The sequence below is a fragment of the Netta rufina genome (genome assembly GCF_964035555.1).
Source record: "Netta rufina genome assembly, chromosome: 19".
NCBI classification, from domain to species: Eukaryota; Metazoa; Chordata; class Aves; order Anseriformes; family Anatidae; genus Netta; species Netta rufina.
In genome coordinates, this window is record NC_140143.1 from 11,714,898 (window position 1) to 11,728,977 (window position 14,080).

Genomic DNA, 14,080 nt, shown 5'->3' on the forward strand with positions numbered 1-14,080 from the left:
TGCAATAAGACAATACATGCTACAATCCATCCACGTTTTCTTTTCTCAACCTCGACACCAGTGAACAGAGCAAGCAGTGTTTGCTGTGTGCTGGGTTTGAGGAGCCATGCACCAGGAGCCAGTGCTCCCCGAGCCCCCTGCTCACTCCACGTGCACCCTGCCCCACACTCACCGAGTGGCTGCTCATACCCTGCAGGGCAGCTGCCCCCTCCAGAGATGGCTGAAGTGCCACACAGTGGGGATGCTCACACTGGCTCTCATTTAAGGACAGAAGCTTTATCTCTAAAACCAACTGTTTTCTCTCCAAATTTTGACTGTTTCAATAATTTTACAAAGCCTCTGTGCAGACTGCGGAGTCTTTCACTGTCCTGTGGTTGAGCTCATAAAGGATTGTTTATAGCTTTTGGGTACATCTTTACCATGTAAAAGCACTACAAGGAAAGTCAGACACTTGCTTTCGTCGATAATTCCGTTTTTATATAAGACGTGAGAGAACAATTCGACAGCCACATAAACTGAGGCTATTGACGTTCATCATCAGTTTTGAGTGGAAAGCGGTTTCTTTGGAATCTCATTGTGCTCCTGCACTGCACACTGCATTTCCATCTCCTGCTGCCCAGTGCTACAATGCTGTTTTAACCAGCACAAAGACACGCCTGTAAATCCAAATGGCTCCAGGCTCACAGGAGCATGTAATCCCTTCAGTCAGCAAACAGAGAGCAACCTCTTGTGCAGCTCTAAGTCCTCTGAGATTGCAGGAAATTGAAGTGGGAGGCTTTGCTGATTGTAGATCTGGCTTGTGACCTTCTGCCCCAAATCAGTTATCATGTGCGGAATGCACATACGAACGGCAGCTCTATGGGTTTACACGACCAGGACAAGACAAACAAGGGATTAAAACCCACTAGCTCCCAACAGCTCTACAAAAGGAACAGATGTAAACTCAGTCCCCAGCACAGCCTGTGAGAACAGTCTGACAAAACCCGCTTTCAGCCAAACACATATTGTTGGGATTAAAAAAGAGCAGGAAATTCAGTTAGGGCTCTGCCTGAAAGAAATCCTAATGTCTGGACGCACAGAAGTGTGTGCTACAGAGAAGGCACCCGCCCAGCTGGTTTGGGTTACATGTTAAATTCCCAGCAGAACAGTTCTGGCTGGAGCTGTGACATTAACCTGGGGCTCTGCTGAACCATTAGAGCTCACCACATCTAGGGGACGTTTGGTGACCTGAAGCCTTCCTTACCTACAGCAACATAAGTGAATGTGTTAAGTAAATCTTTTTTTTTTTTTTAACCAATGAGGCTAAAGCTCAAATGCAGTTGAGCAGGGACAATTTCAGTGTTTGTGCAGTGGATAGAAAAAATCAGCAATACCTAAATAATCAAACTCACTGTCCTCAGTAAGTTCCTGGGGGTAGTGCCAGGAACGCAAACTGATGACCTTACTCCTCCAGTTTCACCCCTTCAGCACAGCAGACAAGTTTCACTTCAAACTAAAGCAAACAGTCTGTCACATCCATTTTTCCCCTTCTGCACATCCTACTGCTCATATGTGGGCACTCTGCTGGGAGACCTCATGTCGTTACCTTCAGGAAGGCACAGGCACAGCAGAAGCCATAATTGTGCTCCTGTCGCTGGCACATGGAGCCATCCTCAGCAGAGCTCTGTTAGGAACAGAAGCGTGAAAAGTTCTCCTCTGTCTACAGAGCTCACAGTAACAGAAGGTACCAAACTTCCCACCTCTCACACCAAGAAGGACCTTCTATCCAAAAAGCTCTTGTACATAGAGATAAGTTGGGGTAGGGGTTGTTTGTTTGGGACGGAAAACCCAGAAGCCTGTCATATTTTCAGCCATTAAACTAGGTTTCCAAACCCAGAAGTGGCCAAGCCTGACCATCACTAACATCTACGATCTAGGGATGTGCAGAAAACCTTCCCAGCATAGCTCCCGTCTTCTGCCCTCTCACAGCCCAGAACTTCACCAGCAGTCACACAGCCTCACTTCTTGCACTGACAACCCCATACCCCTAGTCCACTCTGCCACAAAAATACAGAAATGTTATAAACCGTTCAGATTTGGAGCATGTCAGCTCCAGGTCAATCCTTTGAGCATACTTCTAGGTTGTTCTTCTCTGGTCATGTTGGAGTCAGCTCCATGGTGCTCCTGCCTGGGGCTACCAGCAAAGCCCAGAAAGGAACGTGATGCACAAAACAGCACAATACAAATGGAGAACAGCATGGAAAATACCATGTCACTTAGTACCTCTTCTTTGGAGCTGGTGCTCAGATGAAGAAGATGAAGACTGATGGAGACAAATAAGAGGTATAAAAGAGCCATTCTGGAGACCGAAGCCAAGAATCCCTATTCATCTGGTCTCAGTGCAAAGGAAACAGTGAATACTCAATGGGATGGGAAGGCTGAAAATCAGAAACACAGTCTGCAAGACAGAGCCTAGGAAGGCACTAAAAGGCACAGGGGCAAGGGTGCACATGGTCTGGGCATCTGACATGTAGCCACAGGCATGTACAACGGGGCCTCCGGGGCCACAGGGTGAGAAGCAGCTCCACACAGAGTAGCAGGAAGAGACTATTTTATGTCCTGAACAAGAGCACAGGGCTGGGCATTCACACATCTTCAAAGGCACAGGCCGTTACATCAAACAGTGGAGCAGCCATAGGACACACTTTATGAATAAAAACTCAGACATGTTGCAGAAGATTCATTGCCACATCCAGGGGAGGTAAGACAAACACTGCTGACTTTTCCAGTGTCTACCAGCACTGGTGAAAGCAGAAGATTCCTTTCAAGTAACACATGGCTGGTAAGCAGGAGAAAGCAAGAATTACAAGAGAACAACTACAAATGGAGATGAAGGTGGCATGGAAAATCACATCAGATGATCATCCCAAAGCAAAGAGAGATCACTACTACCCTCCTTCCCAGAGGCAGCATTGGGATAATAACCAGACCAAGGTGTAAGCAGACAGATCCAGCATGTGCCTTAGCACACAGACTACCATCACTGGCCAGAAAATGTCGGTATTCAGCCTCAAACTGTGGTAAGAAATGTGAAAAACCTGCGAGCGGCTTCCTGAGTCCTGGACAGTTGCTGATAAGCAATTAGTAATGTGAGGTAGAAAGGGAAAGAACAAAGCAAACGATATATTCAAGGGTAATATACTGTGACTCCAACAGGGAAGGAAGAAGTACTTGCCTACCACCAGGACAGAATAAGAGGAATTATTAAAGAACAGAAAACCTGGAGGGCAGACTCCCAGAAGATTCATTTTATCTGATTGTCCCTGCCTTGTTTCAAGAACACAAAATACATCACAAAGGTCAGCAATTAATTGATAGAGCAAGCAAGACTTGAATCTGGAATCCAGATTTGCAATATTAACTGAAGTCATTCTCAAAATTACTCAGCAATGGGCTCTGAGCAGAGCATTGACCTCTTCAGAGTGAACACCACTGAAAAACAAATGACTCATCGTGTAAACCTTCCCAAATCTATTATGTCCTAATAACTGGAAGCCATCTTCTGTTTTTCTGTGTACTGAGAAGGACAGCCACTATCTTCAGGGAAAGATGGTTAGGCTAACAAGCTAATGAAAAACACTTCCTCTGAAGAAAAAATGGAAGAAAAGTAGAAGACCAAATGTCAAAAGGAAAAAAAAAAAATGGAACTGGGGGGGAAGAGTAGAAGGAAGGGGAGAGGTTATTCTGAAACTAGAATGGCTAAGTCAAAAAGTGTTCTGCACGTGTCCCCATGCTGAGGCCACACTGAACTGTCTATAAAAATGCAAACAACTCATAACTAGCTCCTCACTGGCACCCAAGCACCAGGAGCTTGGGGAATGCTGCCAATGGGACTGCTAGTCCTCTGGCCTGAGGCACAGCCAGGTCACACCCAGATATCAAAATCCTCCTTCATTGCGTGGAAAACACAAACCCACAGCGTACCACTTCTAAGCACCACCAGCACACCTGAGCTCTTAGCCCAACCATTTCCATGTTTGAATGCTAAAATTCAGACACTTAAATCCACATTCAAGACCAAACTTTCTGGTAAGATTTCCAGTAACATTAAACATCCACACTCTGGTTTCAAATCAACAGCAGTTTTGACTGTCACACACATCTGATAATTTAGGTGTTTAATTTTAGGCCCCCTGTGCTAATTTTAGATACAAATTTGACATATTTGTCCTGACTGCTCTGCATTTTAATCAACTTCACAAGCTGTCTTTCTCCAACCAGACGTGAACTTTGTATTCTTTTACCCTTTTTGCAACAGCAAAACCTCCAAGAGAGAAGCCCCACAGGTGCTGTGGCTTCTCATCTCACCCCCCATCCACCACTGCTCAGCACCTATGTTGTGGCTTGTCAGGAAACCCTTGTCAATGCAACGTCCCTGTGAAGGTAAGCCTGAAGAACACAGGAAGGTCCCCACATTCGGCCAACACTCCTGGGCCTTGTTCCCTCTCAAAAGGCCAGGTTCCCATCAGATGCTCTCAACAGAGAACAGAACCCATCTTGCTCACCACTGTGCTATCATCAAAAACAGAAGCACCACACACAGTAGTGCAATTATTTGCCTCCAAGGGTAAGGTAGATGAAAGGTCTGTTTTGCAGGGAGGGCCTGTGCTTTCAGCTCGGGCTGGCTTCACTAGATACAATGGGAGGTCTCCAATAATTAATGCTCAACCTCAGCTGCCTTCTTTCAAAGGAGGTACTAAAACCTGCAGAGGGGACATGAAACATGCCTGCTGCCCTCCTGTGTCCTCAAAGACCTGCCTTGCACCATGAAGAAAGCAACTGTTTGATGCGAGATGTGGGCTATGGGAGTCAAGAGGTACTAATAAAGCCCCCATATCAATTTCTAGTAAGGCATCTATCCTGTTAAGTGTGACAGACTTGATTTATGCCACCAGAGCACATATGAAAGAAGTCAAACCTGCTAGTCCTTCATTCACATCAACCTCTGCATTTCATTGAAGCAGCTTCAGGAGAGGCCCATTTGCCACAGTAGGAGCTCGTAAGTGAACATTTTTAAGAGTTAATAGAATATGAAATGAAGAGAAAATGGGAGTTTAGCAACAGATGTAGACAGCAAAGCTCTGAAAGGCTGTTTGAGTCACTGAAGAGAGGTTGTGAAATACTCAGAACAACATCTAGTCGTTAGAAGCACGCCAGTGATGCTTTCAGCAGGGGATTTCAGGACGGCTAATCTACATTTCAGACATGCACTGGCTTTCCTTCAAGACAGATAACATAACACAAGGAAAAATGAACATTACCTTTATTTTAAAAGGACGCTTTATTTAATATAAAATACATGAATCTTACCAAAGTTATTTAGATTTCTTGGATGGAACTCCAAAAATAAATGATCTTCCTGTATTTTAGAAGCTATTTTGTCACTGCAGCTGAAATACAACCATGTAAAGAAGATGTATGCATCCAGCTGTATCCCTATATCATTTTATTTTCTGTGATCTTTTATTTAAGATTAGCACCACCCAAGTAGCAGATATGACACATACATCTCTTCCCTTCTTTCCAGTACAGAACTTCTTCTCCAGGAATCCAGTTCAAGCCAGTCTAGAGACAGATCTAGCACAAATTTTACATGCTGTACAGCATCAGCCTGTCAAGCTCTCCTTTGGACCAAACAAGAAAAACCAGCAGTGTTTAACCAACAGGGTTTTCTCACCTGGGCAGAAGTGCTGTTGAGTTTCTCCAGGCCATTCTCCAGTCGCTCCATTTTTGCTGTTAAATCCCTGCCCTTTTTCAGTAGCAAATTCTGATAGAGCTTGATTTGCTCAAGGAATGACTTGGGAGTGGTGTAGTTATATCGCCGTTCATTGCTCAGATACAATCGGGATATCTCATTGACAGTCATGTGAGCATAGGCCATGAATTTGCTTATTGAATCTTTCACTGAAGCCTGAAAGTAAGATGAGAGGACAAGGAGAAAATATTTTACACAGAACAACTGTACATAGTACAGACCTGCGCCATATATAAAGGAATTTATTAACGTTTTATACTGCTGCAGAAAAATCTAGGGCATAACAGATCTGAGTTGATCCCTTTTCATTTGTTATCTCTAAAATAACTTCAGCTGCTCATGTTCTTTATACCTCTTTTTGTATCTTTTTATCTCTTACTTTATCTTATACCAAGCAATTTTTCTAGCATTCAACTCTATAAAATAACACCCTTTTATGTAGAACTTCGGGCTTTTCTTCTGTATAAATAGGTAAAGTGCACACATAAAAAGAAACACTATAGACTTTATTCTTCCAAAATTCTGTCCCCCAAAAATAAACAGAATTGCATCTCCATTAGTCCAGTAGCAGGTTCTCATCAATAAGAACTTGACATCCTTTTACCCTTGAGAATTACAGACTCTCGGATACGCATGTGGAGAGAAAAGCATTTGTTCCCTGGAATAATCAGAACCATTGGGTTATTTTCTGCACTGATTTGTAAGCTGCCTTTCTTGCTAGCAAGGCAATCATCTCGCTGACAATACCATAAGTGTATAAATACACGTGAGCTTGGTGGCTGTGGCCCTGCTTCTGCTAAGGTCCATGCTACTCTCTGAAACACCTGGCCCATATTTCACAAACTTTGCTCAATTAAATTTAACATAGTATGATGCTGCCAGCAATTCCTCTACAAAGTCATCCAGATGTCCTGGATGAAAGCCTGTGGGCAAGGAAGGCAAGCAGAGCATCCTTTGCAATACTCTCCTCATCTTACAGTGCACCGCCTGCACTAAACAGAGGGATGCGGCCGCACCTGGCAGCCACGAGCACCACACAGCCATGCCAACACCTGCACCCTGCAGACGAGCTCAAAGCCAGGCACAGTGCAGGCACCTCTGGTTGAGGGCCAGGCGAGATGCTCACCTCCACAGCCTCTGTCTCATGCAGGAAACGGAGGCTGACGGACTCAAGGGCTTCCCGTGGCCACTCCTGGAACCAGTCTATCGCCGTGCAGCTCACGATGGCGGGGAACCTCCTGCTGCGCACTCGCAGCTTGCTGCCAACAGGTGAAAAACACAGTGCGACCTGAGGAGCCCAGAGAAAGGAGAAGCTGAGAAGGCACGGCCGGGAGCAGAGGCCCAGCTCCAGGCACACAGCCCAGCCCGGGCTCCTCCAACCATTTCCAAAGGGAGACCTCACGCCAGCACCTAAGGGTACAGTAACCTCGATCCTTGAGCGCTTGCACTTTATGCCAGCGAGCCTGGCGTTGAAAAGGCGTAGTCTAGCAGTAAACACATTTTTTTTTTCTCTGCAATAAAAACAAGCAGTGGCATTAAGTGCTGCTATGGTCAAAAGCAGCAGCCTGGCACACTTCCAAGGCTGCAGCCAGGGTTTTGTATAACCACTCTTCACCACCATAGCAGTGACACAAAGCTTCGCCCGGCAGGGAACAAGCATCCAGATCAAATTGGTGCAACAAGGAATTAAAGTGAATGGATCTAAATTCTCCTGGCAGGACCACGGTTTTGAGGCAGGTCTGCATGGATCATTTCCCCAATAGCCAGCTCTGAAAAGGTCTAATGTGGCTCAAACTCAAAGTCTGTTTTTATCAAGCTTATTTATTTATCTACCTTTTTATTATTATTTTTTTTTTTTTTTAATAGGGAAAGTGGAATGGAAGTAAAAGCATTTGGGAATGTGTTTTCCCTGCATTTCCACACGGCAGACCTTTTGTTTTCCAGCTTTTTTTTTTTCAGCCCAACAACTGGTAAAAGCTTCTGTGTTGCAGTAAACTGCAGAGCCTTGGGGTCTCCGCAAAATATCTTTTTCATTACTCTGGGGCCTGGCCAAGGGCCTGTTCCCTCCTCTGCTCAGCACCCTCCCAGCCCTGAACTTTTTTTCGGTCTTCTCTGTATTCTGCATCCTTCCCTCTTCCACCTGCCTCTCCCTGCAGACTGGTCCTTCCTTCCCCTGCTGCCTTGATCCCAGGAAGGCACCACCTCTCCCTTTTCCAGAGGCAGCATTCTTGCCTAGGGTGTGAAGTTAGGACAAGGCAACTTGCCTTTCCTCTCTGCTGCCCACCACCAGCTTTAACAGCAAAGTAAGTCACAAGGACCAGAATCTGCCACCACCATCCACCACGAGCCTTTTCCTATAAGCCCCCTCTTGTTGGATTTACGGGCTCTGCTAAACAGGAACAAACAAGGACACGGGCAGGTTTACACCACACAGTGAAGTAGCAGTATCTGAGCAAAAGCCAGTGTGGAAAGCAGCATAATTCACCCCTCTCCAGCTCATCAGCCCTGGCTGCACAGCCTCGTGAGTGCCATGGGGCAGGCTGCCATCGACTTGGACATCTCTATAAGGCGTCAACAACACCTTCAACATGGGCCAAAAACACTTTTTAAGAAGCTATGAAAGCCAGCCTATAACACAACCACTTTCACTTCCATCTCAAAAGATGCAGCTGGACTCAGAAGTGCTGCTCCTCTGACAGAGTCACTGTGTGCTCACACACGGGACAATCATGTAGAAAACCTTCCTACACCTTCAAGCCTAAGCCTCAGGCACCTCTGCGCTGCTCTCTGAGGGCCAGGCAAGCTTCAGGAAAACACCCATGCACAAAAGCCCTCTTCTGCACCTGCACTGCTCTCCCAAGACAATGAGGCAGAAGGTTTACTGGTGCTAATGCTCCATCAGGCCAAGTCCCACTGCTGTGCTGCTCCCTGAGGATCAGCACACCCTGGGCCAGCAATGGCTTGATCAGCTTTCTGCACAATGCACGATGCTGTCATGAAATGCTGGAGACAATAAACAGCACTTCCCATCCATCTGCTCTAAATGCCATTAAGGAGAAGGGCAGACAAGGAAAACAGATCAGCCTAAAGGAAATCACATCCACACTGTCCTTCCAGTGTACCTGAACAGCCAAGGGAAATACATCCAGAGAGGGGCAGACGACAACCACTGTGCTAGAAGAGCAACAAAACAGCCTTGGTACCTGTCAGAAATTCTCCTTCACACTGGCAGGAGGAGGAGGAGGACTGGATTCCTTCTCCTTGGTTACCTGCACTGTGGCATGATCCCCAAATCTTCCCCCAAAGCTCAGTTTTCCACCTGTTCCCTATGCTAAACATGGACCTACTTACGTCAAAAGTGGAACAGGCCACCCCACCTCAGTGAACATGTGCCACCAACACAAACCAAACACTAGGAAGAAGGACCTGTCTTCACTAAGGAAAGGTCAAGTCATCTCTCATCACCCACCTTGACTCTCTCGTCTGGGACCCTGCAGACTGAGAGCAGCCCTGAGGGCAAACACCTGGGGCTGTTGGTGGATGAGAAGTTCCACATGAGCCAGCAATGTGCACTTGCAGCCCAGAAAGCCAACTGCACCCTGGGCTGCACCTCAGCAGGTTGGCAGCAGGGCAAGGAGGGGATTGTCTACCTCTGCTCTGCTCTCATCAGGCCCCACCTGGAGCCCTGCGCTCAGCTCCAGGCCCCCAGCACAAGAAGGACGTGGAGCTGTTAGAATGAGGCCAGAGGATGTCACGAAGATGATCAATGGGCTGGAGCACCTCCCCTATAAAGACAAACTGAGGGATTTGGGGTTGTTCAGCCTAGAGAAGAGAAGGCTCTGGGGAGACCTCACAGCGGCCTGCCAGTGCCTAAAGTGGGCTGCAGGAAAGCTGAGGAAGGACTCTGCGTCAGGGCGCATAGTGATAGGACAAGGGGAAATAGCTTTAAACTAAAAGAGAGTAGGTTTAGACATAACTGAAACAATCTTTACTGTGAGGGTGGTGAGGCCCCGTCCCAGGCTACCCAGAGAAGCCGTGGGTGCCCCATCCCTGGAGGTGTTCAAGGCCAGGCTGGATGTGTCCTGGAGCAATCTGGTCTGGTGGGAGGTGGGTTTGGAACTAGATGATCTTTAAGGTCCCTTCTATGAACCATTCTATGATTCTATGAAAAGTATCAAAATTGTCTTAGGATGTTTGGACATATATATATAAGGCCTTTATAAGGCTGGGAATATGGTCTGCAATCAAAGAAATCCTGAATGCATGTCATGCCCACTCAGTTCCCAGAGCTCTGGTTTTAAGATAATGTTTTCTAAATTATTCTGGCTATGGATTGTCAACAACTTGAAGATGGATTCCCTGTGCAACTTATCCTAGCAGCAAGACTCAGTCCTGATGCACCCCAGCTGAACCCCCAGTGCATTACTTTGAAAATGGAAAGGCTGGTTCTGCTCAGCTCTTGAAAGAGAAAACTTGCAACTCCCATAGCGCTGTCTAAAGCCCGAAAGGTGATGACTACAGACAGTGATTTTTATACTTCAGTACTTGCTGAGAGAATCACAACACAAACAGGCAGAAAAGCCTTCAGGCTGCAGGCTGATGTCCCTAAAACATAGCCCAAAGGACTGCCAGCCCGTGCCCCTGCACTGAGGTCAATGGCAAGGACCCAAACTCCCCCAGCCACTGTCTCACCTTCAGCTGTCGTCGAACACGCTCTATAAAGAACTTCCAGCAAGTGTCCCTGGAGTCCACCAGGCCCTGGCCTTTGACTTCATTCCTCACACTATTGATGATGTTTTCAACTTCATCGTCTGGGAAGAGGTCGGGGATTTCACCTATGAGAAGAGGGTACAATTTGGTTTGCTGGCCTGGATTTTGCTGCTGTCTTAGAGCAAAGTGGAACAGGTGCCTCCCTTCCCACAGAAAAGCCACCGCAACAGGCACCCAAGAGCCCCAGCAGCAGGGAGGTGGCACAGAAGGTCATTCTGCTAAAAAATAAACACTTGCGAGAGCCAACTTTCTTATAAAAGCCCAGGGTAAGCAAACATAGAAGAGAGTCAAACTATAGAAAGTCTTTTTTTTTTTTCTGATTTACGGTGCTAATTTGATTACAGAAAAATCAAATACCTAATATGCTTTGTGTGATAATTAAATCATTTTAGTTTTGCAAATGAATTTGATACGTGTACAGTCTGCAGCTGTTCAATGACATTTCCATAGCTTTCAAATAACTCCCAGGGCACTAAAACTTTCTAAAATATGAACTTTTAGAAATTTTTCAAAAACTTTTTAGAAACCTTTCAAAAATTTCTACAAGCTAACTGTTATACAACTGATTGCCAAAAACATGCCCAACCAAGTTGGTGTTTTTTATTTGTTTGTTTTTTTCTTCCCTTGGGGTTTCTTAGTTTATCACCTATTTGCTTCCTTTCTGGCATCTGATTTAATTGAAATCATCATTATTGAATGAGATACATCAATATGAGCACAAATCAAGCTAGGAAAATATACTAATAGAAATCTGCTGATTTATAATAAAAATATGTATTTTCTTCTGGTTTCTTAAGGGATGATAAGTGAAACAAGAAAGAAAAAACAAACATGCAGATAAAAGGAGAGCAGCAATAAGCCAGCTCAGTCAGCACACACTGTATGGCTCCAGCTCATGTCATCGAGAGGCAGGGTCCCTGCATGGCCACCTCCTCAGTCTGGCTCCAAGTCTGTGCTGCTGCCTTGGACACTGAACCTTCCAGCCTGTCCCCGTTTCCCCACAAAACAAACACAGAAAAAGCACAATGCCTTTCAAAGGAGCTGTAAGATGACCTTGACATCCCAACGTAAGGCTGTCCTGCCCCTTGGCTGCAGAACACTGCAGAGCTTTATGAGATGCTCATGTCACCTACAGTAGGCAATGAAGACAGCGGGAGCTACTTGCCACCCTCCGCAGCATCCTGTCATTACACCTGGTTATGAATTCATCACAGTCAGGATTTGTTTGCTGCTCAAACCATCTGGCCAATTTATAGCCACATATGTCAACTCTGGAGTTACAAACTAACGCTCTCCTGTGCTGTCAACTCTCCACCCTGTACCATCCATGGAGGTCACCTGAACCAGCTGGTATCTTCCCACTCCAGCTCATAAATAAGGCAACAAGTGGCACATAGTTATAGCAGTGATTTACCAGGGAGTCTGGGGAATAATCCCTCTCTGGGTTACCTCACACTATCACAGTGACACCTCTGCATGCTCCCCCATGCATGGGGACTTCCCACATGCACACACTCATGCCATATTCTGCATGGAAACAAGGCATTTGCATGGAGACAGACTGTTCTGCAATTGTTCGGGCAACCAGCAACTGAAAAACTTAGATGCATCCAGAAAAAAATGAAGAGGAAAAGGACTGGAACAGGATAAGCAGCCACATGACACCCACAGACATGGTTATCTGGTGGCTATGCATCATCCACTGACTCACAGATACTCCAGTCAAATGTTCTAGCCAGAAGCAATCTTATTTTATCAGACAACTAGCATGTGGATGCACAGTCAAACTTCTGTTGATATGTTCCTTTGACTCTGTCCTCAGTTGCCATAGCACAACAGACATCACTTAACATCCACAGGCAGCATACCATAGAAGTACGGGAAAAACTAGGTATAAGACTGCAGAGAAAGAAAAAAATCAACCCGATAGAGCGCATGCTCACTGAGGAGACCTGAGTGTTAATTCTACTCTAGAATTTGACTCAACTTGCTTCATATATTGCCCTTCAGCATATTCCAGAGTGCTAGACAAACTACCATGAGCAAATCCACTTTGAAAAAGGGGAGAGGAGAAATAAAAACAGCACAAGACTTACCTGATGCCAAAAAGTCATTTACCAGCACCAAGAACTGCTCGTCAGCCACTTGCATGTCAGTCATTAGGAACACGGTGCCTATGTTCTTCACACCGGCTTTCAGGTACAGGTTCGCCAGGTCTGCCTGGAGGTTGAAAAGCAAGCAGACTTCAGGGTTGCACCTGCCTCCTGCAAAGCGTGGGCTAGGCACCACACCCTCAACAGGTAGGATCAGAATCTTCCCATTACACGCAAACAAAGCAATTGCAATTAATTATCATGAAAATGCATTTTGGACACCCTCCATCTTCAGGGCTGAGCCTTCCCAGGGACATGAGGGTGTCTGCTGCTATCATCCCTGCAAGGCTTATTACCAAGTAAGGCTGGACCGAGGCTAAGGCACCACATGAACTCGGGAGAGACAGCAGTGCTTGGAAATGTTGATCCTTGGTATCCCTGTGCTGTAGATCTCTCTGGTTTCACAAGTATACTAATAAACTAACTTATATTTTTTCTCAAGTGTTATAACATGTTTTTGTTCGTTTGTGAGGAAGAGACGAAGGTTCCTTGTACAAGCAAGGATTTTTCCAGTTGTGAATTTCTCCCACTCAAGATACAGAGATGTTAGCACAGCCTGCTCACCTGTAAAAGCTGTTACATTTCTAAGGGGATAGTGCCCTGCTAATGAAGGACACAGTTTTTGAAATCCAGGTTGCTTGTGAAATTGCAAAAACCACCATCATTCAGCTCAAAGTCCATCCTTTCCTTCCTGCATCTCTAAGCAGGACACAAGACATGCAAGGGTGCCTGAAATTGCACACCAACCACTACCCCAGGAACTTTTAGAAATTCAACAAGTACGCTTCTTCTAAAAGACTCATTTGTTAACTTTCATCAGTAAGAAATTTGGATTAATTATAACAGCAGGAGGGGCCAACAGCAGGGTGATCTGTCACCATCTTGCTCTTCCATAGCTGAGGAAAAAAAAAAAAAACACACTCCATCTTTCATAAATTCTTTGAAAAATGAATACAGAGAGACAGGAACATCAAATTACCTTCCACCTCCACAGAAAGAGTAGCACTGAGGTGCTTTTAAAACTTGTTTATTATTGTTGGGATTTATCTATATTTCTAGGTGGAAGTGCAGGTTTCCTAAATAAATAGGCAGGTAGGAGCTAGGAAATCCCGTGAGTGGGCCTGAAAACAGAAGAGAGTTGAGAATACCCAACAGATGGTGGGACAGGCTTGTGCAACACAAACAACTTGCGTACAACCACAGGTCATCAAAACAAAAATGATGACACTACAGACACAGCCCTGCAATTGCTGTAGTATAAATACTGACTTTCCAAGTACTGCAGCTCATACCAAAGTCCCAAATTTAGAGTTCACACACACAGAATTGAAGGGGTTGGAAGGGACCTCAAGAGATCATCGGG

At 45.6% G+C, this 14,080-nt stretch overlaps 1 protein-coding gene across 1 annotated transcript in view; it reads right to left on the reverse strand.

Annotated features, from left to right (window-relative positions):
- The window catches only part of DNAH9 (dynein axonemal heavy chain 9), a gene marked incomplete at both ends in the record, with an annotated part of 197,253 nt that overhangs the window by 99,944 nt on the left and 83,229 nt on the right, over positions 1-14,080 (reverse strand). The window contains 4 exons of the mRNA XM_084298353.1: positions 5,717-5,950; positions 6,921-7,082; positions 10,487-10,629; positions 12,661-12,784. Of these exons, the coding sequence (XP_084154479.1) occupies positions 5,717-5,950; positions 6,921-7,082; positions 10,487-10,629; positions 12,661-12,784 (663 nt within the window). The remainder of the gene's footprint in view (positions 1-5,716; positions 5,951-6,920; positions 7,083-10,486; positions 10,630-12,660; positions 12,785-14,080) is intronic.